The sequence below is a fragment of the Convolutriloba macropyga genome, chromosome 1 (genome assembly GCF_964194025.1).
Source record: "Convolutriloba macropyga chromosome 1, txConMacr16.3, whole genome shotgun sequence".
NCBI lineage: Eukaryota > Metazoa > Xenacoelomorpha > Acoela > Convolutidae > Convolutriloba > Convolutriloba macropyga.
The window spans coordinates 40781580-40807680 of record NC_134468.1 but is presented as its reverse complement, the minus strand read 5'-3'; the positions used below and the strand labels follow the sequence as shown (position 1 = coordinate 40807680).

General features: G+C 34.9%; 2 protein-coding genes across 2 annotated transcripts in view; both read left to right on the top strand.

Annotated features, from left to right (window-relative positions):
- The first annotated feature begins 9346 nt into the window (after positions 1–9346).
- On the top strand, positions 9347–24897 carry LOC142348928 (uncharacterized). The gene is made up of 7 exons (XM_075400398.1): positions 9347–9552; positions 10861–11070; positions 14882–14990; positions 22754–22926; positions 23589–23760; positions 24196–24371; positions 24666–24897. Exons 1-7 carry the CDS (start codon positions 9523–9525, stop codon positions 24789–24791), a joined length of 996 nt encoding a protein of 331 aa, XP_075256513.1. The 5' UTR covers positions 9347–9522; the 3' UTR covers positions 24792–24897.
- Positions 13545–26101, top strand: part of LOC142348944 (large ribosomal subunit protein P2-like) — a 67908-nt gene continuing 55351 nt past the window's right edge. Inside the window, exon 1 of the mRNA XM_075400399.1 lies at positions 13545–13556. The gene's annotated coding sequence lies outside the window, so the exon portion shown is untranslated. The remainder of the gene's footprint in view (positions 13557–26101) is intronic.

Genomic DNA, 26101 nt, shown 5'->3' with positions numbered 1-26101 from the left:
TTACATTAAACCACAACAACTCACAAAGAGAAAAAAATGGCATCAACACACCAAACCCGATAAAACTACAAATTGCTGAAGAAATTTCATGACTTCGTAAGTCGAACAACCACACTGTAAAATCATATTTGCACAAAAACGGTCAAACTTGTCAACAAAAAAACTGAAGTGTTCCTATAATTATTCAAGAAAAAGATAAGAAATGGTTGGAAAACCTATTAGAACCAGGACATATTGAAAAACTTTAATCGTGTTCTGACAAAATTTTCATTTCAAAAATTGTCATAAAAATAAAAAGGACGGCTCTGTTAAACTAGCACTCAATTTGAAACTAAAGAACAATTCAATTCTTAAAAATAAATAAAAGATGCCAAATTTAGAGAGTCTGATTCAAACAATTTACATAATTCAGAGTAAACGCGGGGCAAAACGACTCAATGTTCACGACGATAGTATGGAAATACGCTTATAGTCAGCTCAATTCACATCCCCAAAACAGCACGCCACTGCAATTTTAACGTCCTAAGCGGCAACATGACTGGCACGTATTTCTTCAACACCAGATTCTATGAACTCACAAACAAACCGGCCGAACTTCAAAAGGCAATTGACACATCTCCAATAGGAATAACAAACATGTATTGTTTTTTTCCGATGAAATACTGATTGTGAAATGCGGAACAATAGATGAACACATGATATTTGTCAGTAAAAACCTCACCAAGTTAGACGGGAAAAATTTGCCATTTAATCTATCAAAATGCCAATTTGCAAAAGACGAGATCAAGTGGCTTGGTTACAAATATACGAAAAGCGGGCTAAAACCACTTGATTCAAAAACAAGAGCAATCTTAAATTTAAAACCCTTCAAAACTCTGAAAAAGCTGAGATCTGTTCTTGATTCAGTCCACCATCTAAGAAAATCCATACCTAATTTAGAAAACTATAACACCCACTCAGACCATCGTTGAAGACAAAATCCAAAAAATTCTAATGGAATTATAATCATGCAATACATTTTGAAGAAATAAAGACTAAAATTGTAGAAGCAGTTGAAAATAGACATTATAACCCTGACCTTGGAACTAGTGTAACACAAGAAGGCTAGGTGCCACTCTAAAACAACTGTACCACGTAGGGTGGAAAACAAAGGTTTTCACAACCTGTTTTTTCTTACATTCCGTCAAAAAAAGATACAGTGTAAACGAAGTGGAATTATTCGGAGTCATTTGGGCCACTGAGCACTGCAAATATCATCAGCATGGTCAAAAATTTAGAACCATAACAGGTCCCCGCTCCCTACCTTCTATAATGAAGTAGCATCACTCCAACAAGCCATATAGTAGTAGAATCACGCAATGGGATTTTTTTTACGCAACATCAAATTACAGCTCAAAAGCAATTTGGCTAAATTCCTCAAAAAATTGGGTACCTCAAGCAAATTTCCAGAACAAAATCCCTCCACCGATATGATTGCTACAAACCAGTCAGACTAAAACTGAACATTTTGAGCATATTTCATTAACATGACCAAAATCCAAAGGAAAAGCGAGTAACATTACACCTCAGCAAGAGCGCAAATTGACAAAGGAGGTCAAATTCAAGCCGCTACATCAAAAATACCAGACGACCCTACCAGCGCACCTAACTCAATTCCAATATTGAGCAAAATTTTCACGATAAAATTTCTGGCCAGTTTGACGATGAAGGATGCAATCCTCAAAGAGGTACGCGATTGAACACTCACTGGAAACGAAGAACGCGGTCAACAAATTAGCCTAAACATCCACTTCATTTTTTGCAACCTGCATATGTAGTCAGGTTGCCCTTATATCGATGACCGCACAAAAATATCGCATACAATCAAGATTGCGTATATCGATGTCATTCAGAGCACTCAACTCGGAAGGTAGGATATGACGGATCCAAACATCTACTACGACGGCGACCTTATACTAACCAAGATCTTGTGTGTAGATTTCTCAAATGCGTAACTTGAATTGAAATATGTAAAAATTTAAAACCTGAAAATATCTCAACAAAATGTTTTCCTATTAAAAAGTGCAATGAACAGAACGAAGAGATACATATGGACTTTACCGGCCCCATTAAAAATGAAAGTAACCAAAAATTAATTTTCATAGCCTGTATAAACCGCTAGTCAAAATTGCGCTGAGCGGAAATACGTGAACAAGCTGACGCTAATAGCATACATAGGTTTCTACAGAATTATGTTCTGCTACACGGTGTATCGCTCCGAATTCACTTCAATCAAGCTCGATTTTAAGTAGGCAGAAAAATAAGCAATTGTTGTGAAAAGAATATTATTGAAGTGGTATCAATGACCACAGAGAAATAGGCCACAGAGCAATAAGCCTAAGCGAGCTCTTAACGCAAACCATGAAACTTAGATTAAAGAAGCAGCCAGTTCCTATTTCAATTTTAAAAGCGCCATATACTCGATAACTTACCAACTACGTATTTGCAAACAGAAAACGCTAAAAATCTCTCCAATCGAGGCTCATTTCAGAAGACGCCCAAGCACGCTGCTCTGTAATAAAAGCACTCTAAGCTGTCATATGAAATGTTATTAATAACTGTTCAGAATAAAACATTGTGAACTAACGGCAGAAAAGTGCGACAATTCCACCAGAAGAGACACAGAGATTGAGACGAAGAAGATAAATGCAATTAACTACTTAGAAGACAGGCAAATCAGCGATACGCAGGGCAAATGAATTCTTTTTTGTTTAGTAGGACAGTGGCGACCGACTCCGAAGACAGAAGAGTCCCTACTGGTAATGCTCAACAAAAGAACCCAGCACACTGGTGGTCTAAGAGGTCCCTTCAAGTACTCTATGAGGTTTTGGAACCTGGTCTGACAGTGGTCAAAGAGGATGGCTACACTTTTGTAACCAACAAAACTGGCAAAATGAAGGTGACAGTCAGAAAATTGCACATGGCTAAATTCGGCACTCAGGCCAAAAACGACACTCCTCTGAAGATCTATGGAGATCGCAGACCAATACCGCCAGCGGGCAGAGTGACAGAAGACACGAGAACTGCGCACGCCTCGGATTGATGAATAAAATTAGAGGAAGACAAGAAAATAAGCTACCGCAGTTGACCAGACAACAATAATTCGATGTCGTAAATGAAATCAAACGTTTCACTTGCCCTGCGAGTACACGTGACCGTAAAGCGATTTCCTCATCCACCAACAACGCAAAGCCCCATCGCTCCAGAAAATCCAATAACAACCATCCCAGCATAGACGAGATGAAGTAAACGATCAAAACGAGAGCCTGAGAAAGACGATTCAACAGTCTCATTCCCTGCTAAAATATCTGTCCCGAAGAAAATTCGATTAAACCAACCATGCACCCCCATTGCACAGCGCAGCACATCCAAATTAGAGCCAGTGGATAGGCCATTAACAGTTGTGGAAGGATTTAAAACTTTCGCAGTGCGAAATCCGCCTATAGACAGCCAATTCGAAGTTGTTTTAATCACGCTGCAAATAGTAGCTAACTTGTAGTTAAACAAAGCTTAATTTTTCTTTGTAAGGGGGGTTATCATGTATACATATACAAACTTTATCATTCTTTTTTTTATCATTCGGTGGCTAATTTTTCCTTCATTTTGCTAATTTCCATTCATAATTCTAGTTCAATCTGCCCTCTATTCATAAAATGCTTTTTAATGTGATGTTTCTATTCCTAATTGTTCATGCCTCAATACTTTCCTTGTTTAAGTCTGTTCCTACTTCTGTGCTATCCGTGATTGAAACACTTTAAAATTGCTCCTACTTTTTTGTGTTGGTTTTCTAGTCTTGAAACTGCTGCTAATTTATTCAATCAAGTTAGAACTCTCGTAGTAATCAGTTGTAACTCATTCCTCCAAATCATGGTTTCTATTTGCCAGGCGAAAAAAATCTTCTGGAAAACTAGCTCTTTTGCTCCGCGAATGGCAATGCGTTCACGAATAATAATCAGCCTGATTTGCTCCGCGAATCAGCACTATGTTAATTCAGTCAGGCATTCACAAGTCAAATAAGCCTGATTCGCTCCGCGATTCCGCATTCCAATCTATTTCAATTGATTCGCGCGCGAATGACTACAGTTTGCTCTTGTAGAGTGAGCTTGTACGACACTTCCAAACACAAATTAGACTCAGCAGCGATGCATTAACCAGAACACTTATTTTTAAAATATTGCAGGTGCTCAATATCATCAGAATGAGATAATATGAATTGATTTAATTGAACAACTATTCAGTCTTGACTTAAAAATTAGTTAGAAGAACACCAAAATTATGCTTGTTTGAATTCACAGTCAGAAGTTTTGACCATATTTTTAATAAAAGTTTTACATGTTAAAAGAAACTCAAATAATTTTTTTTTGTAATTTGCTTTAAACTTTCCTCAAGGAATAAATTTACAAAAATTTTATGAACAATTGTTCGGATTGAAGCATTTTCCACAGTCGATGATGTTATTTAGATAGTGTGTTTACAATCATTTGCATGGTCTCTTCTATACAATTGTTGAAATCTTGGTTTTTAAGTTCATCGATTTTCAACAATCGATTGCACCGACTGATAATTTTATCCTAGAGTCGAAGAGCTCTCTTACGCAAAGTTAATTCAATATGTCGAGTATCAGGTGCCTCCTATTTTCTATTCTGTTAAGTTTACCTTCTGATCGGAACCAATCGCAGATTTTAATCTCCTATAAAACCAACTTCGTCCAGACATTGAACTTTGACAAAACTGAGCACATAAAAGGTCTCTATGACTTCTCCACAACCAACACATCCCGGGTATCAACACTCTTTGTAATAATACTAAGATCATTTATAAATCCCTAATGAATTCAAAAATTTCTTTGAATGATTTTGCAATGGTTTTTAAAGATTCTTTTATGATCTTTGTAGTATTAGTATCAAGTTCAGGCTTTTATGATGCTCTATAGAGTTGGTGCTGCAATTGCTGTAAGAAAAACTCGAATCTCAGGTATTGATCATTAAAGGGACTTACGTTTTCTATCAAATTTGACTTCTTCATTGCAATTATTTTTCTTAGTTATGCCTGTCTGATAGCTAAACGCAGATTCAGTGCACTTGAAGGAATTGTCATATTTCATATAGCACTTCTGACGCGTGCTGTGCGAATATAAACAAGAAATCAATCATCAAAAAAATTTTTCTTTTCATCAGATCATTTAGGTTGACATTTGACCTCAAATATCTATTTACGTTTTTCTTTCATTGACGGAGCATTTTTCAATTTATTATCATTAAGCATATACAATTTTTGTCCTCAGTATTTCAATTGATGCTGCGATTGATGGCTATTCCTCTTTCCTCAAAAAATATTGATTCATTAGCTTGTGGCGACAATATTTTCCAGACCTTGCCTCTGATACCACTGTAATTCGACCATTTTCAGCCTTTCGAGGAAGCAAGGAATTTCTATGGTATATGTCATTTAAGCGTAGTTTGCAATGGAAATGATTTGATCAGAGCTAAGAACCTCAATGTTCTTTGTATATAAGTTTTAAATACAGTAAAAGATCAGACACTCCTGATTCAAATCTGATGCTGATGTCTCAACAAATAGAGGTACCAAAGTATAGAATTGGCGAAAAACTTGATTGTCTGACAAACTGAAAACACTAACTTTTTCCGTTCAATTAACCTAAATTTAATATAAGCTAATTCTAGATTATATATTTTACCGCAGCTGGCCATGTTTTTCGGGCCATATCTAATCTATCATAATACTAATACTAATCTATCACATAATAATACTAATCTATCACCACCAAACGTGAGATCAGTTTATCCTGAAAATACACGTTTTTTTATTGGGCTTTACGCAATGTCTGAGCGAATTTACGTTAACACTCATTCCCTATTTTAACACATGGAGAAATTGTCGAGCAATCAGTCTATCAAAAAACAGTATACATTTTTTTCTTAACTCTGATTCGCCAGCGATAAACACTTTATATTTTGATACGATTCTGATGGTATTTAGTCGTTAACAGTTCATAACTGACCACTGAAATCAGTACCCGATGTCTAATTTTCCATCAAACAATTGACAATAATCCCAAATTTTTGTTTGCTAAGATTTGTGTTTTAAATTTTCTGGGGTTTTTTCTCAAACTTCGGTTTTTAAACCTATAGTGTCACTTATTTAGGCTAAGAACTAAAACTGAAAATAGTTTTCTTGAAATCCATAGACCCTATTTTATAGGAGAACTTTAATTTTTTCGTCGAAAAGCTGGAACCAAAAACATTAATTTATAAAGAGCAAGATGTTTACAGCTAATTCCACCGTAAAACTGAAAGAATATAAAATCAGCTTCAATCTTTTTAAGTGCAATCATTTAAGTTACGACAATTTTTTTTATTTTTTTAACCTCATTGTAATTTTGCGCTAGTGATTTTTGTCATAATTAGGATGGATGTCAATTTAGATGTCTTTTGGACATTATTCTGCTCTTTTTCATTTAAAAATAAACTGCCTTTTGTTGAAAACAGACAATTCAACAAATTAAATTGATCTTCTTGTTTTTTCTGTGGCTTTAAGTTTAAAAACGGGAAAGGGAACAAAATGGGAAGATAGAAAAACGTTAGCTAGTGTAGATTACCTAATATAGCAAGTGTAGCCTAAAAGTAGCATAACTAATCTCTTGCAAAATTATAACCATTCCTTTCAATACTGAGATGCTACAACTTTGATGACGATTGAATTGAGGAAGTTATGTTATTTGTTTTTTCTTTATAACTTCGAGAACTGTTTGCTAATTTTACTTTTTTTATATCTCTTATATACTTCACTTCAAAATACTCGTTCATGATTTTCATGCTTCCTGGTCATAATCATATGTTTCTCTTACTGTCTACAGGCAAGCTGAAGAGAATATTTCATTGATATTGTTGTTTGTACCTCTTCATCTGAAGGCATAAAATTAGGTTTATTATTTATTTTGCAGGTTGATTATGATAGATAAATTCTTCCCGCACCGTTTTGGTATTTCATTTTTAAACGGTCACTATTTTTAAGGTATGTAAAATCAAGTTCAATCAATTTAAGACATCAAAAATTAAAAGAGATAGTTTGATTTTGGAATGATGAGTTTGAGCTCCTGTTTTTACAGCGTTTTTCTTTTAGAACCAATTGATTGCTCTTGTTGCTGGGAGCCCATTCAAGCGCCGGGAAGGACTTCCGCTGTTTCTGCTTTTTTCTTTTTCTAGTTGTTCTTGGCTAGCCTAGTAGTTGATGATTAGTTCGTCGTTTTTCCATTCGTGATAAAATATCAATAAAATTTTGTATTCATAAGAGAGAAAAGGTTATTAATTAAGATTAATAATTCATGAAGTAAGGCCTGACATGGAGATATAATTAATGAGTGAAGGAAGTGTAAATGAAAAAAAAATAAAATTATGGCTACGCTTGTTTTGGGGGTTGAACTACTGCGTCTTTTTTGATCATAGAATTTGAGGACTGCGCTACAATTTGCTGTTTTAGTCCTATAAAATTTAATTATGTTCATGTACGTAAGCGTTAATACTCGTTAAAAAAATGAGGGAAGGTAAGAAAAAATGCAGAGTCAACACTCAATAACTGAACTTCCAAAAAACAAAATTGTATCAATTAGAAGCATAAAGTAAAGTAAAAGAGGAAAAATAAAAAGCCGTAAAAAGTGCTATGCTAACCTGAACTTTAAAACCACTGAACATAGCATCATAGCACTATATCAGGTCGTTAATTGTATAACTTAACTTTGCTGTGATAAAGATATCATCGGAGTGAATGTGGAAAATAAGAGAAAATTCTGAATTGAAAATGACGCTAAACGATTAAGATTTTCCGAGAGATAAAAACTGTGTAAACTGCTTGTGTTTTTTCGTATGTTTCTTACAGCTCAGCCCCGACTTTATTAAGTGAGCTGCCGGCATAGCCGCAGGATTAGGACGTTGTTTGTTTAACTTTTGCCCCGAATTAACTAAGCAAGATGCTAGCAATAAGTCATTGGTTGAAAAATGTTCAACAATATAGGAAATGGAATTTAGATGAAATAAAAAATCATAAGAAGAGAAGACTGCAAGCATTTGATCTGACTCAAACCATCTTCAACTGCTTCATTCGTTCGTTCCAAAATTGTTGACAGCTTGCCCAATGTACTCTGATTGTTGTTGATGACGGCAGTGTTTTATCGTTATTAGTACAAATGGTGGTATTTCACTCGGTGGTGGTAAAGCACCAAATTTTGGGATGCCAGTTTTTCAACTCGCCCTGGTCGGCCAGTGCGTCGCGGCTTCACCGAGATAACCGGCCCGGAGTTTCCGGATTACATCCCACAGCGGATGAGAAGCATGGCCATGGACCGCGGCCCGCTGAGGCCCGTACACACTAGATGTCTAGAAATTGACGTATTTTTGTTTCTTTGGTGCACTGGAATACATTATGCACTTTAATACTATGCGCAGTGTTGATTGTAACGTTTAACAATGTATTATTTGTGATAGATTACATAACTATTATAAAACTCTCGGCTTGTTTTTATGTCGGCTTACCTTTACTTCGGCTTACTTTGCGCTCACCATTTCACTTACAGTCTGTGCTGTTTCAATCCTTTATCTCTTCTACCTTATTCTACTTCTACCAATTTTCTTCGCACTATATTTGCAACTAATTTGATTAATTGCGAAAAAATTCACTCAAGGAACTGAAATTGCGCTAAAATGTGCTAAAATTAGAAAACAATTCCATCAAGAAGCGTCAAAAATAATAGAAATGACGAGTTTAAGCTCATTAAAGACAATGGGTGCTTTTCATATTAAATTAAGCACTATCAATTAGTTTTCGTGCATATGTATATGAAGAAGTTATACTGAAGTCCTGGGCAGCAGAAAGTGCTTTGACAATTCAGAAACCAAAACGATTTTACAAGAAAGGTGCATAAATAATTAGAGGTCTTCATTTTTAAGATAACTAAAAAGCGTTTCAATTGATGTGCTTTACCAGCCAAGGAACTCAATTTTCCTGGGCTGCTTTTATTAGAAAGGTCCGCTTAATTAGAGTACTTAGACAAAACTCGAAATTGATACTTTAAAATACCCCCAGAAGCAAATCAGGGGAGAAAATTCTCCGCTGCGTTTGCCTTTAACTGTGGTCTTAATTCTATTAGCGCATTTTCCACGCCATTTAATAGGTAAAAGGCGGAATGAGGGAAAAGGTGACAATTGATATTTTCCCCGAAACCATCTGAAGTTGATCAAACCTAATGTTATATTGAGCTAGCGCGCTTCAAAAGTAATTTGAAAGCCCAATTTACCTCTTCTCCGCTGCTTCAAATGGACCGATCATCGCTTTTTCATATTTCAAATTAACTTTTTATCCTTTTTTCACTTTATCTTTTCAGCATCTAAGCTGCTACAGGCAAGAAACTATAACAGAAATTGGATTCAAAATTGTAAAATAGAAACACCCATTTTCATTTTGTGAAGAATGAACTCGACAACATTGGGGATAGTTGACGTAAGTACAATTCTGAACAATTCGATTAAAGAATTTTTTGAACACTCTAATGATCCTTTAACAAGTTAAGTTATTAAACAGACCGATCTACTGCCGTGTGCAACTAATCTAAAAACAACTTGTGCAATTAATCTAATCTCATAATGACTTGTTTGGTGAACTCTTTTTTGATTAAACTAGATTTTGATTCGACCAACTAGATTGACAGTTCATTCTCTTAAAAATATATAATTCTTGAGCAATTAGGGCATGTCAACCGCCAAGTCAACCAAAATTTAATTCTATCTAATCAATTCTAGTTGTAAGATTTTAATTATTGACCAACATTCATTTCCCTTTTGAAATAGATACTCTTACCAGCGTATAGCTGTAACAGCCGTCCTATACTATACTCAAACGCTGCATGAATTGATTTATTCCAAATTTTTACTTATTTAATATTTAGGTATTTAATATTTTAAAAACAGCAAAATTGATAAAGAAAAAATGCGGCTAAGAAATTCCATGAAATTTGAAACTTATTGTAATAAATCTAATCTTTAGTTTAAATTGTTACCGTTATCTCAACCAAAGCTTTTTAAAAAAACGCTTTTGGTACAGCTTTTTTAAATCAACGGATGGAAGCAATTTAGTGTAATGGTGAAAAATAGTATAAAATACGTCAATGTTCACCACAATATTTGAAAACAGAAGGAAATTTTAATATTCCTCTTTCTTTTCCTCTGGTGTTAAGCAGCTGAGGACTATCAAGCTCATAGAAGGTAGTAGACCCCTACTGTGCCACTATTTAAAGCCGTATTAGTTTTGCAAAAAATTTCGATTTAAAATAATTGCAAATCTAGCTAGGGCCGCTACGCTAGGGCAGAAAATTAGCAAAATATCTAGTGTATGTTGATAGTTTGGCCTCCTCTGCTTTCAGTGTCTTGTTTTACAGTTTTTTGCAACACAATTGAATCCGATGCATTCCTAATGTGCATCTTTCTATATGAGGTTATACTCTTTTTTTTTACTGTTTCTTATAAAAAATATCCTGCCAAATTTCGTTTCATGCTGCTAAGATAGGGTCGCTATTTTAGGACAAAAAATTTGGCGAAACTTTCTCTTCCTGTAATATTCTAGAGCATTTTTTCCAAAAAAAAACTCATGATTACATTAATAAATTCTACTGCTTTCAGCTTTTATCGCCTGGTTGTTTTTTACCGGGTGCTCTGTAAGCATAAGATCTATCAGTGGACCGAGGGTCATGATCTCATTTCATCTGATCCCCATTTTCCCTCTTTTGATCTCATTTTCCCTCTTTATCCACAGGAGGACGATCTAGCTGAGCTGGCGAAGGAGCTGCATGGTGGATACTACACTGGAATCATCGCAGTGAGAGCAGTCACCTTTGCCGTAGCTGTCATCGGAATCACTGGCAATGTATTCGCATATCTCACTGCATCTCGACTGGACTCTAAGACATCTGGAACCACATATATCAAGTGTCTGGCTGTAGCTGACACCGCTGCGGTCTTTCAGGTCTCTTCAATTTTCACAAAAACATAATTAACAAAAATTTATGGTGAATTGAATAACTGGGCTCTTCTGATCTAAACGCTCATCTGATTGTGTTGTTGCTCACGTAAAGTTATCATGCGCTGAGATAAGTTGCATGTGCCGATCTTAAAGAACTCACTGTTTCTCAACTTTTTCATTAATCTCATCTCTTTTCAATGCAATTCTATTAAATAAACTTTTTCAACGGTTTTTTTGGCTAATTTCTGAAATAGTTGTAGCGGGTAATATAGATAATTTTCAGAATATTCCTCAACCAGGATTGACTAAATTTAGTATATGAATCTGAGTATTCGTTTTAACCGTTTTTCACTTTTTAATGACCACTTTTTTCTTGTTCCTCAGGGCTTCACTTTTCTAACCAAGTAAACGTTGAACAAGTTGAGTTTTTTTCAGGCTATGTCAATTTCATCTTATGCACAATGTACATTGAGTTGTTCTCTTTGAACGTTCTCATAGCATTATACGTTTTTTGTTATAAAGTCAAGAAAACATTTTTCAGGTGTGCTTGTTTTTTCTGGTTTCATATTCACGGTTACAATAAATTTTCAGGGAAACTGTAGTATTTCTTAGCTATTTTTTGTTTCGTATGTTCCTGTGTTTTCATTCATCTATTTTAGAGTTCACTGAAGATCATGTTAGCCTAAATAATTTTTGTAGTGTAGTTCTTGATGCAACGATTGTCAATTTTTGGATGACATCATTATCAAACAATTTCGAAAAATTGGTACTACCTTTTTTTGCGCCATTCCTATTTTTCAATAGGTTTAATGGGTCTCTAATAAAATTTTTTTCGGCTTGAAAACTGATTATAGCATTCAATGATTTTAAGGAACATTAATTTCAACAGATTTTAACAATTTGTAGGAGAAACTGTATAACGTTTTGTAGGAACGGAAAATTCCAGGTAAGCGTTTTCGGAAAAGAACAAAAACAATACTAACATTGAATTAATCTAAAACAAAAAGCGAAACTGTACAAAGATACTAAAGGTGATAAAACTTCAATTGATGAGAACGGTTCAATAAATAAGTATTGATTCTGATAAAGATTCAATTTTAGATCTACCATCAAATTCTGATACTGGTAGAAAAGGAATAGAAACTTGAAAACCAGCAGTTTTCACCTCGAATAGATCAACAAAATAAATACGGCTCAATTTGGGCCAATTTTTGAACCAAAATCATTCTTGGAACTAACTGTATTGTTGTCATAGTCAAATTTGTGGAGTATATTTGGGTCGACGAGTGAGCTAGCCGATCTCTGTCGAAGTGCTAAATTTTATAACAACTGTTAAAATTTGTGTATTCTGGTGAATATACTCTTCGCTGAATTAAGATGGCAAAATCTCTACAATTTTTTTGGACATCTCTTTTAATTTAGTAGAAACTGAAACCTGTATCTATTAAGCATAGACCATGAATTATGTTGCTTGGAACTCACAAAAACCTTAAACTAGTTGTTCTACGAGAACCGGAACCTAATCTGCAGTAACACTAGGTAATATCTATTTTATTTCCGTATGTTTTTAAAAGAATTATTCACGATTTTTTGAAAATTCAGTAACATCACATCACAACCTTAAAGAGCTAACCAAAGCACTTAGATCTAGTATTAATTAAAATTAAAACTTATTTGAGTGAACATTAAATATAACGATCAACAATTCAAAAATTAGGTTAGGTCAAATAACGAACCCGGAGGACAGCACTGAGGTCGTGGACAACATCAAGACTATTGATATCCGAGTGAAGTAATTGCTCAAGTTCCTTCATTAAGACTGAATAGTGAAGCCACTTTGAGATCAGGGCTGCCTGCTCGTTGAAGACATGGCGTTTTAAGTTAACCTGTGTAGTTTCGAAAGGTAAACCAGGTAGACGCGCAATTTCCTAACGACCAATGAAAGTTGGTTAGTTCTCGTCGAAATGAATCATGGAGTGAATAACGACGAGCTCTTCAAGCCATCTACGATCTTGTTTTGAGCATATTGAAGATTAAGTAGATTATTTAGTTAGTCTAATTGAGGACTTCGTTTAGTTCTCCATCTTAAGTCATCAATTTATTGTCTTTGGATAAAAAACATCCATTACTATTATAAAATGTCACATATCTTAGAGAGGAAATGCAAACAATCTTACATTATAATTATTCGCATTTGATTATAGTACTATAACTTTTCAAAACACTTGGAATGAGGATTTAGCAGAGGGTTTGATATACACTTTTAATCCATTTAGTAGAAATAGGTTTGCAAAGTTATTACCCTTAAGTTTATAGATATGTTTTGAAGAGTTAATTTACTATGTATAATTATGGGATCACAAATTGGATAAACCTCCATCCCAGATTTTTCTAATTCTTTGCGTTTCTCTCAACTTTTCGCCTTTTATGTTTATCAAAACTTTGCTTTGATTTGTGGTTGCTATTGTCCCCCAAACAACTTATTAAATCTTGCTGGTGTGGCATTGAGCAGCTTGTTTATATTGAAGTTTTTAAATTTGTTCAATCAATTGTTTGCTTTCTGTGATCAATGAGAGCTTCAATTGTTCGTTACTTCTGTATGAGAATTTTTTGCGTAGCAGCTACAGATTTTTAATGCGTAGAAGTGTAGTTCTTCTATTTTTTGCAAAATTTTGCTATTTTATGTCGTTTTCTGTTCGTATTTGTTCTTTTTGCTAACAAAAAAGTGTTCTTTGCTAAGTCTCAAAATTTATTTCTCAACTGGCTTCTACACTTCAAGTAATAGCTCATTTACTTCGTTTTTCACCTAAACCGACATATTTAGACTCAAGTTCTTGGCTCTCCTATGTTTTTCCTAGGGGTTGCTCTTCATTTTTTCTTACATCACATGAATAATGTGACGAAGGCAAGGTTGCTTGCTTTCTGTTGACTATATATAACTGTTTTGCATGGCTTGGGACATATTTTTTTGCGTTTGGTGTGATGATGATGCGATCCCAGGATGAAGTCCGCGACCCAAGACAGGTTTTGACCAGACCGACTTGGGTCGCGGACAGGTGGGTCCGGTGCAACCGTCCACAATGGTCTGGAAAATATTTGGGTCGAGCCTTCCGTCTGGCCAATGGCAATTTTGGTCTGTTCGGTCTGGCGAATATCCATATTTCGGTCTGTTCGGTCTGGCCAATACCCAAGTCTTGGTCTGTTTGGTCTGGCCAATACCCACATTTTGGTCTGGTCTGAACGGCCAGACCAAGAGATGGGTATTGGCCAGACCATACAGACTTTGCCCAGACTTCGGGCCAGACCGAATCAATCTTAGGCCAGACCAGTGGCCAGATCCAACCGATCGAAACTTGTGTGTTATCATTATGTCCGAAAATTATATCAAGTTGATTGAAAAAACCAACTATTGAGATTTTTCTTTATTTTCTGGACAAGGGTCTGGCCTAGGGTCTGTTCGGTCTGGCCATTGGTCTGGACAACGGTCTGGCGGATGGTCTGGCCTACGGTCTGGACAATGGTCTGGCCTAGGGTCTGTTCGGTCTGGCCATTGGTCTGGACAACGGTCTGGCCGATGGTCTGGACAACGGCCTGGCCGATGGTCTGGACAACGGTCTGGCCTAGGGTCTGTTCAGTCTGCCCAATGGTCTGGACAATGTCTGGTCAGTCTGGCCAATGGTGGCCAAAGTCTGTTCGGTCTGGCCAATACCTATCCTTGGGTATGGTCAGTCTGGCCAATGCCTGTCTTGGGCATGGTCGGTCTGGCCAATACCTGTCTTGGGTCGCGGATTTCATCCTGGGATGTTTGTTGTAGGATGGCATTTTGGAAATGGGACTGCCTATCTTTGGAATAGATGTGCGGATCATCAACAGATATGTGTGCAAAGGTATTGCATGGTACTCTTGGACTACCACTATCGGAGGTAAGATCATTCGTAATTTCAAAACAATTAATTAGTCAGGGGCTTTTCCCTGGACTGTCTCATAAAACTGTGCGAACAAAGAAAACTATTATTTTCTTGCTTTGTGCGTAGTTTTTGCCTGGCCTATTGGAAGGCGGCAGTAGCCATTGCAGTGAATATATAATATTATAAAATGATGAATTATAAAATAAGTAAGGTCCTATATTGGGGGTGAGGAGCGGGTTGGGGTGTATTTTTTATTCACTTCTGCTGTCGAGCCGTTGAATCTTAACCGAAAGCTTTCAGAGCCAACAGCCCATGTAGTTTTTGTTTGTCAGATGAAGTCGTTTAAACAAAGAAAGATCTTTCTAATGCTATTTTAAGCTAGGCTCATCCCGCTGCTAATGAAATCGATTTATTGTTCCGACCCACTTTAGTGGGGAGGGAGGAACTATATACTAAAATGGGATTTTTGTTCAGTCAATTCGTCGTAGTGGGTTGTGAGTGGTGTCATTAGAAAGCCCCTCCAGCATATAATATAACAAAAATGATTTTTAGAAGTTTATTTTCTCTTCCGAGTTATTAAAGTTTAAAAATTTGTGAACATTTGTTCAATATTTTTGTTGTTAAATATTTGTTCACAATTTTCGTATATTTACACAACATTTTTTGCTAATTTTGCTAGCCTTACAAGTTGAATTCTCAAGTTGTTCATTAAATATCTATTGTCGATCTGTGAATTGTGTGCACGCATCAATCACGAATAGAAAAGAGTGTTGTTTGATTAAATTATTGCCCTCTTTTCCGCTAATTTAACCCGATATTGATGCAAAATTTATCATTTATTTTTGATAAATGGACAATTTTTGTCAAATTATCCATATCGAGAAAATTCGGAACAATTACGTGCTTCTAACTGAAGAACGGCAGGAATAGGTCTAGTCTTTGCTTTTAAAGTCCAAAAAACGGATTGAAATCAGTCGATGACTTTTAAGAAATTTTTTGCAGTTTTTTCTGTTATTACAATAATTATAGAAATGAACATTTCAAATTAAGGTTCATTAATGAACGGTCCACAATTTTCTCTATGGAGCTTGATGCAAACATATCTAGTTTCTTCGTCGAAAACTTATGGTCGTTTTAACTTTCGAAAAAATATTTTAAAATAAGCACTGAATATTTGAGCTTTCTCACATTTTTTCTTCCTTAGGTCAAATTGTAGTTTACTGTGAGCAACAACAAGTTGCCTTACAGGTGAAATATTACATTCGGATTTTGGGTCTACCTGAAGTTATTATGGCTTTGAAATCAAATGTTTTTAAAGATTATCTAAAAGTAATTCACAAATTTGCGTTTTGCTGTTCTCTTTTGTTCTGTTTTTTTTACCTAACCTCGATAAGTAGACGACACATTGTGAGTTAGTGAAGTCAAGAAATAAAAAAAAAAACAAAATTGAACTTATCAAGGATTCTTAGTGCGTTGCTCTTTGTTTTAACTGCTTCTATACCGTTTGTCTGCAAAATTATAATTTTTACAAATTTTTTTGTCTATTTATCATTCCTTTGCACACGTATGATATATTCTGAAAAGTGAAAGATCTCAATTTTTCAGGCATACAAGAACCTACTTAAGAATTTTAATTGATATCTGTGTTTTTCTGGCTTTGAAATTAATTGTTTTCGAAAAGAGAATTGTATTTCCTAACTTTTCCCTTTCGGACTTTCTTTTCTTGTTGTTATCTATTCTCATTGTTCAGAGGTCACATATCCGAATGTTGACGTTCAAAGAATGTGCAATTACATCTTTTTTAATAAAACGGGTTAGATTATGGTTTTTGGCTTTGACACCGTTTTCTTGCAAGCTTCAATAAATTTTTACTTTTTCGTCTTAATTTTTTGTCAATGTCTTAGTGTTGAGGCTCGGATCAACGCTAACCTAATCAAAAATTTCAAATGATAACTAAATATTTTCTCTAATTGAAATTATTTGTTTTCAAAAAAACGTGAATGTAATTTTTTTAAATTCCTTTTTTTTTCTTTATTATACTGCTTGTTACATAGTCTCATAAAGGACTAGTGACTAGTTCCATAGTTTTTTTTTTGTTGATGTACGATTTCAATTCGTCAATTTAGAATTTATTTGACCCTGTTTTGTTTTTTTTTCAAAAATATGGACATCGAATTTCGTATGAAAAAGTTTATTGTTGCTATTTGACTTTTTGTTTGTCTTGTCTCGTAGTCTCGATAATGGCAGGTCTCTCGGCCCCCTGATGTAGCAATTTGTTTTTATAAAATGATTGTAGTTGGAAGCAATTTTTTTATTCATGCACCAATTTTTTTCGAACAATATTTGAATTTTTGAGAATTTTCTTTCTATTCCCCTTTTGGTAGACAGTTAAGCCAAAAATGCAGATGACCATGGTCGGAACATTTTTTGCAAACGCACATTACCGAATCTCCTTGTTTAATCCTGGGGAAAACAAAAAAATTTTTCAGAAAAATTGAATTCTCTTCATATTTTTTTCTTATCAAATAGTTTGAAATAATGTTTCTTTTTTCAGCCTCCCTTCGTTGAAATATGTTTCTTTTGATTTTCAGAAAACTCTTCAGATACAAATGCCACTATCTTTGTTCTTTTTCAATTTTTTGAATCCCTGTTCTTTTTTCGAATTTTTACAATAAAACCTTTACTAAAATCTACACTCCAATCTTGGTCGTGTCCTACAATTCTCCTCACCAAATTGTGGCTGCCCAGGTTTGTTCTCGCATTTTTCTCTAAATTTTGTCTCAGCTGTTTACCATTTATGCATGCTTAGTAACATGATGTGCCACACGTTCAATGCTTTGTCACATGGAAGGTCATTGTCAAGAGAGAAGATAACGCCAGCCAATAAGGAACTGTCAATTTAATTTCATAGGTTGATAAAAATTGCCTTTGATTTGACATTAGCGCTCCATCTTCTTCTCGTTTGATCTTACTAATTGAAAGTTGTCTGTTCCCGGGGTGGGACTCCCTACCAATTTATCAGCTACTTTAATCCTGCTTCTTGAACGCACAAGTCCTCTTACTGACATATCTAATGGGCGCGATATCACTTCTCTCAGACTTTTTGTAAAAATATGAACGCTTTCTCTCCCAGATTTTCCCAATTCCCGAATATAGGGACACACAGTATCAAAAATTTAGTTAATGATGGCGCATTTGCCTTTGACCCCAATTTGACTTTTCAGCAGTGCAATGTTTTTGTTCCATCATTAGTGGCCATTAAAGTATGAAGTTCCTCAACACAATGAGTTCAAACAAAACTATGAAACAAAGCATCAACAATTTTTAGGTTTTGAATCTGCTATGGTAACTTTAAGGACACGTTCGAATAAGTCAAGTGTCTGTTTTTTTCACTAAGAGACATTTATGTAACATTGATTGTTTTACTGTTGTACCTTTGCGGTTATTCTAGCTTTTGAAGTCGACAAAGTTTTCAAAATGTACTGTCGATGTAGCGATTATGTCCGAGTCTTTAAATTCAACGTCAGTGCCGCTTATAGCAACAAGTTGATCGAAATTTTGCAAAATTTTCCTTTTGCGATGTATTCAATTTCAGGGGGAAAACATTTTTAAGGTTAAATTCAGCTTAAATTCAGATGCACAAACTATTAAGGGCTCTTTAATTTTCTACAAAATAGTTAGTGTTCGTTTTTACTTGATGACCTTCGAGGGCAACATTCTAGCAAGAATCTTTCTCAAGCTTCTCAGACTTTGAGTTTTTTTATTTTACATACCGAACTCAATTCTGAATCGGTGCTTATTGTTAGCAAGATTTCCATTGTTACGAAGACAATCGGACAAAGATGATAATCAAATCTTGTGCCTGTTTTTTTTTTTTGCTAAAACATGTTCATTTAACTAAGAACTCGGTTTTGCTATGTTCATTAATAAATATCTGTTGATATCGTTTAGAGCTTTAGAACAAGCTTTCTAACAAGACGAGATATGAATGTAGTTGCTAATCGAGCAATAAGACTTATTAAAACCGCATCTAGTAAAACGAGGGACTTCTCAGAATTAATTGTCAATTAAGTTTTCTGTTTTTGTTCCGACCCACTTTAGTGGGGGAGAGGAACTATAAAAAGGACTGTTTTTTTGTTTAGTCAATTTTGGCCGATCGATATATTCTTCGTACAGGATTGTTAGTGGTATCATTAGAAAGCTTGTCAAGCTTAGAATTTCAAGTTAATTTTTTTAAATTTTTTTTTCCGAGGAGTTACGACTCTTTAAAGATTTGTGAACGCTAGCCTATCGTCTGTTGTTTTAATCACGTTTTTCGTAATCTTATAAAAGACTAGCTTCTTTGATTTATTAAGATTTTCGAGTGCCAAAAAAGTTATCACGAAATATACTTGAACAATTGAGCTTTATAATAGCAACGCAGCGTTAGCAAGGCTAAGTTTGAACGCATCATTGATTTTGCGATAAAAAAGAATTCGGACTCCATCTGGGATAAATTTATTTTTGCTTTTTTAAAATCCCAATTGCATAAAATTGTTTTTCCTTTAAAAATTCCACAATTAACAGGTCACTTAATGTTCTAAAAAAGTCCAATGAAACAATATTGTGTTTTATGAGTCAAGATCGCAGTTTTGATGGCTCCGACAATTAGTTTCTGTAAAGCTTATCTGAAATCTGAAGTTTTGCCAGAATTAAAAGTTTTTTGTAGTTTTATGACAAAGACTATATAATCAAACGTTTTTTGCGGTATCTAGGGAGCTATTAGAGAAGCTATCTGATGGTTTCTGTTGATACATAAGGATTTTTTGTTAGTAAAACTGGATAACTATCCAAAATTCATCACTGATTTTGATATAATGAATTTTTTTTGAAGATAGCCAATTCGGTAACATTTGGTACAATTTGGTTTTAATGGAGAAGCAACAAGAGTATGAAGGGTTTTTTTCTGGTTTTAGAGTTTTAGAGTTGAATTGGGGTGCTTTATAAATTTTTTGAAATAAATTAAAATTTCGTTTTTATGTTAGTTACAGCCCAAAAGTATTTCAAGTAAAACATCGATTATTGACAGATTAAGTATATGAACAAAAGAAGACCAACAAATAGACCTTATAATTTCAGCAAAAAGCGTATGGTTTTCTGGCTTCAATACCCTTTGCATAAAATTGTTTGCGAAATTTTGAGCTCAGCCTGGTTTCATTCTGAAGGTCTAGTCTTTTGACTTAGTATCCCTAATGACAAGAACGATGGGACACTTATACAATAACAAGTTAAACTTTTTACGTTTTTTTAGTTGAAAGCTGACGGTTTTTATGACTAACGGTCTCAAACAGATTATTAATCTTTTTAGATTTGCTACGTTCAATTCTGCAAATTTTTCGCGTATTGTCGTTGAACAGAGAGGTCGCCTCCTTTTTCAAGTGAATTTGTATTTGATGTATTTGATCGTAGTTGATGTTTTAATTTTTAATCGTTTGTTTCCTGGCGTTGATTCTATGAGTTTTGAAATGTTTTTAATTTCTTTTTTGACATTTTCCAATTGACATTTGTCAAATTTTCCCGTTCTCTTTTGCGGTATTGTCCGATCATCACAATAATGGCACATCAAATACAAGTCACATATCACATTAATGGCATTGAAATAGGCGCAATTGATTATAATCAATATTTTTAGTAAATTTATTTTGATATTATAGGCTTCGACATTGTTTCCTCACAAAATTGATTTTTTTAAGTTTTTGCCTCTATTTTTTTTATTTTTGCAGTAGTATAACATTCCGAAAGATCTCATTTGCTTTGTATGAATGTGTAAATGAACTCATTGAATGATTTTAGCTGATAGCTAATTACTTCCATGAATTTGACTATAATTGTTCCCAAAAAAAAGTCTGGACGTATTTTTTTTTAAATTTGCACTTTTGTTTTCTGTGTTCTTGTTAATTTTTCTCAAAAAAGATAAATTCCATACCTTTTCTTGTGGAATGCAAGTCATTTGGTTTAGTTTACTTATTATGTTATGCTATTTTGATTGAACTTTTCCAAAAAAAAACATGAATAAACACTTAGTTTTGGTCGTAAGTATTGTCGGTTTTTTATTTGATTTTGTTGTTTGTCTTGTCTCTTACACTCTTTATTTGTAGTTATCATTGGCCCTCTAATAAGTTATTGTCGTTTGTAGAGTGGTTAGAGATTAAAACAATTTTTGCTGGACAACTCATTGCTCGATTTGTGACTAAAGTCAAAGAATAATTTCTGACCTTACAACGATGAAATCCTGAATTTCGAGGGTGTTCGAGTCTTGCTTCTCGCTATACGATCCACACCACCGGGTGTATTGTCTTTAGTGATTTTGGCTGCTACCATGTAATTCAAAATAACTACTGCCAGGCCAAAAAACGATGTAAAACATATTGATTTTAAGACATGCAGCTCTTATTTCACAGCAGTACAGATTGATGTTTAAAATTCAGTGCGGGATTAATTATTTTTCATCAAATGCTAATTAACTTTCTGCAACGTTCCAATGTTGAGATTATCGAGATCTTGAATGCTGATCAGACGAACGTGCAGATGCATGCAGATGATTTTGGTCTCTGATCAGACCGCTGACTCCACTGGGCTGAGCTATTCCAAAATGCGTTGGATTTTCTTGAAACCTCTAAAACTAACTAGGAGAAAGTAACTTAGAATTTGTGAAGACATAATTTTCACCGCCACTCTACTTTTCCTATGAAGAATCACAACAGAATTCATCACTTAGAAAAAAAACTAGTCCGACTTTGTTGCAAATAATTTTTGTTACAACTTTTGTTACAACTTAGAAAACAAATTTGTGTTTCAAGTTTATTGAATAATTTCGGTACATCCTTGCACACAATACTTTTTCTAGTCATTTCCCACCCCAGTCGAAATCAAATGGTTATCTTGCAAGATCTTGCAAGATTTTCTTGCAAGATCTTGCAAGATAGCCATCGTCTTGCAAGAATCTTGCAAGATAACCATTCGACTTGCAAGAATCTTGCAAGATAACCATTCGCCTTGCAAGGACCTGCAAGATAACCATTTTTAGCGGCAAAAAAACGTCCTACATCCTAGAGACCTAGTCTTAGACTGAAAACTCTTAAAAAGTTGAAATATTTGAATGTACACATATTCTGCGCATCGACAAAATCAATTTAATAAAAAACATCAGAAAATTATTAAAATATAGCATCAGAAAAGGTGTTCTTCAATCTTCTTTTTTCATTTCCTTTTTTCAGTATTCTTGATTTTTTCTTTCAAATTTTTTGATTTTTTCTTTCAAATTTCTTGATTTTTTCTTTCAAATTTCTTGATTTTTTCTTTCAAATTTCTTGATTTTTTCTTTCATATTTCTTGTTTTTCTGTTTTCTTGGGTTGAATGAAGATGGATTGGCATGTACCTATTTTACCAGTGAAAAACGTTATATGTTATCGCAACAAATGCACATCAATTTCGATAAAAAAAATCAATTCAGCGACGTTTTAGACATACATGGTTGATTTCATCAATTTATTTACCCATTATTTGAGGTCTTTGCTTTTTTGCAAGAATCTTGCAAGATAACCGTTCATCTTGCAAGATCTTGCAAGATAATCATTCGTCTTGCAAGATCTTGCAAGATAACCATTTTTTTGCAAGATTCTTGCAAGATCTTGCAAGATAACCATATGGTCTTGACTGGGGCACCCATTTCACTTTGGGGGCTATTAAAATTTTATTTCTGTTTGGAATGTTTCTTGTTTCGCTTGTGGCGTTCTAGGCAACTACGTGCTGACAATGTTCACCCTGGACAGACTGACTGCTCTGTGGCTTCCTGTTCTGTACAGAGAGAAGAGCAAGCCATACATTGCCATCATACTCTCCATACTTGCTGAGGCATTCGCAGCTGCAGTCTGCTGGCCCACTCTCTTCTTATTCGACATCAATGGAGAGGTCAGAGACACCACACAAGTCGACCTCTAATTTCATCTAAGATATGCCATCCCGGTGAAACGAAACTTGAGGCATCTCGTAAGAACCCCTTGGTATAAGTACGCCAAGGAGGCACAAAAGTGTAAAATGTTTGCATATGTTGCAAAAAAATAGCTCAACAAGATCAAGTAAAAAGCACATTATCCTGAAAGCATATCTGAACAAGATCTTTCAAAGGCGTCATAATTAAGATTTGTCATGGGAATCAAAATCACAAGTTCAGATCACACAAGTTGACTCCTATTTTATTTAAGACACTTCATACCGATTTAACGAAAATTGAGATATCTTGATAACATCTGATACAAAAAAAATCGGTGAAAAAAACTCCAACATATGTACAAGGCTGTAATTTTTTACATGCGTCTCAAGATCCTGTAAATGAAGGTCAAGAGTTATCGTGAATGCATAGCTGAGCGAGAGTAGTTGGAATTTCATTGATTGGTAAAAATTGGGAGGTCGCGAATTGTAAGAGGTCGCGGGTCGCATGTCGCCAGTCGTGGGATGGGACAGTTGCTATGCAATTACTAGCAAAACAGTGCAAAGGCTTCATTAATAAACCTTGTGCGAGAGTTCAGATCTTGTTAAGAAGTATCAAGTTCCTTGTGACTGGTTTGTTTTAGTTCTGCGAGATCTTCAACTTCGACTACTTCTCTGAGGAGCAGATGGTGTTGTTTGCTAATCTGGCCATGTTCCTCTTCATGCTCTCAATCCCATTTGCCACCATCCTCCTATCAAACCTACTCATCATATACAAACTCAGACAGTCCAAAAAGGACTCCGGTGCTGCTTCAGGTCATCCAGTCACGTTGACTTGAGATTTTTGCCCCTTCTCTTTTATTATGCAATGATTTGGTTCCCGTGAATTTGCTCAAAATCTGAAAAAAAGCCTTAATTTAGGACACAAAATTAGTATTTGCTATTATAATTTACAGAACTCTACAATGGACAAAAACGATCCGAAAAAGAATGTTGTACCATAGTACAGCCTAATCCGATAATATGAATTTGTTTTATATTTGATATCACTACTGAAAGTTGCTCGCTATTCATCTTGATACATTTTAATTTAATTTGGTATGTCTTTTTAGTTTATACACTTTAGAGGAATAATTTTCCACCAAAAGCCAGCTTCCAAAGCATAGAAACCCTAACAGTCCCCAACAGTTAAGATAAAAATCATGAGATGGAAATTAAATATAAGGAAATGACATGCTCACGTCTTTTCAGGAGCGAGTTCATCGGTGGCTAAAAAGGAGCGTGAGATCACGATGCAGCTGTTGACTGTGTCCATCGCATTCATGATCACCAATGCAGGAGTCAGCATCGCTGTCTTTGCAACCACTATGATGAATGTCGACACCCCTGAGAAGTTCGCTATCCGCGACTTCGTCAACTTCTTCAAGGTAGTCACCAAAAAATTTAGATGTTTAGGAGTGTTTTCTGTTTACACGTGGAGTGAGAACATCTTTAATTCAATTTAAAGAATCTGTACTCGCCCTATATACAATGTATGGGAGGGAGCGATGTGGTTAGGGGAATACGACGTGAAAGTTGGCTTTTTATATGGTAATGAGGGAAATTCACAAAAGGAAAACCCTAGTAGAACCCCGATGATCATCTTGTAAGATCTCATAAGATTTTCTAAGATCTTTTCAGTACTTACTAGAGCATTTGAAAATTGGCCATGTACCTTTCAGGAGTTACCTGCGGTGTCCAACAACTCAATGAACTTCTTTCTCTACGTCCTCTCCAGTGCTCACTTTCGCACCCAGTTCCTCACCATGGTCGGGTTCCCACCGAAGCCAAAACAACCCTCGAAATGATTATGCAAAAATCATTTATGCTGTTGTTTCTGGAAAAGATATAAGACTATGCATGATATCCCTACAGGTACTGATGTTCCCCTGATGAAGAACCCCATCTTACAAACTTACCCTGAATTTAAAATGTCATTTGAATTGTTTTGATTGAGGGCGTATCTTGTGAAAACCTGTACGGAACTCCGGCAGAATTTCCGTTAAGTAATGCTGCTAATCCACAAACAGCTAAATACGCAGAGCAAGCATCAAAATGAAGGTAAATCTCTGAACTCAAGATATTTGAAAAAGAAAACCCCTTTTTTGGTTTTGTCCTTCAACTGGCGAGTTCTCTGTAGTGTATTCTCTGTCCCCTCAAAGAACACACAGATAATTGTTTGTTAAAGAAGTCAGTGAAACCAGCAAAACGATGAACGGAATGTTTTATCTTTGTTAGTCTTTTTCTCGTTCACTGGGAAAAATAATCTCTTTTTCTCTTTCATTTGGCATAACATATTTATTAATTCGGTTATGGTTTGTGATATGCAAATCAATCGATGTAACAAAACGATGCAGTGAAATTGAAAAACTGATTTAAGTGCGCAAAGATAAAACCTGAAATTAAATCTGTCCCTTTTATAAAAAAATATTGCTTCTGTTGAAACTTTTTTAAGCCACATTTTTAAAAAGTTTCTCTGTTTTCGTTATATCGAAACCCATTGGTTTACAAAAAGTCAAAAAACCAAAAATAAGCTCCTAGAGGAAAAAAAATGAGTCCATGAAAGGCAAACAAACGTTTTTTTTTATATTTTGTTATTTGAAAATTTGATTTTCTTAAAGAAAATAAGTTCAAAAAATCACAGAAATTTCCCTAAATCAAATACATTCAATAACATAAGAGACATTAGGTAACAACCAAATGAATAGAAAAGGTCCACGTGCACCTCTTGAGGAAGAAATTTAGATCTATGAGTGGTTAAACTTAATATTCAGACTGCCAAAAGAGTAACAATTGAAGGCAAAAGATAAGAATTCAGTTAAGTTTTACAAAAACTTTTCCTCAAAGCCATAAAAACCCTTTGGTTCTCTGAAAAAAAACTATCTCTACATTCGGCCTCAAATTGACGTAAATTAGAGCGATCATTAACGGAGCCGTGAATAAAAAGTATTGTATGTAATTAACATTAAAAAACAAAAGCAAAATATTTTGAAAAAGGCAGCATCAAAATAAAAACCGCAAAGTCTCTGATTCTAAGAATCCATGATATTGTCGAACCTCACCCTAATTTTTTCGTGCGCCCAGCAAATCGACCAAGTTTTTCAAGTGTTTGCGAAAC

Excerpts from the sequence above, each read along its gene's own strand:
- LOC142348928 (XM_075400398.1), top strand. The coding sequence starts at position 9,523 with ATGAACTCGACAACATTGGGGATAGTTGAC. Across the intron at positions 23,761-24,195 it reads GGACTCCGGTGCTGCTTCAG|GAGCGAGTTCATCGGTGGCT; the intron begins GTCATCCAGTCA and ends ACGTCTTTTCAG. Across the intron at positions 24,372-24,665 it reads ACTTCGTCAACTTCTTCAAG|GAGTTACCTGCGGTGTCCAA; the intron begins GTAGTCACCAAA and ends TGTACCTTTCAG.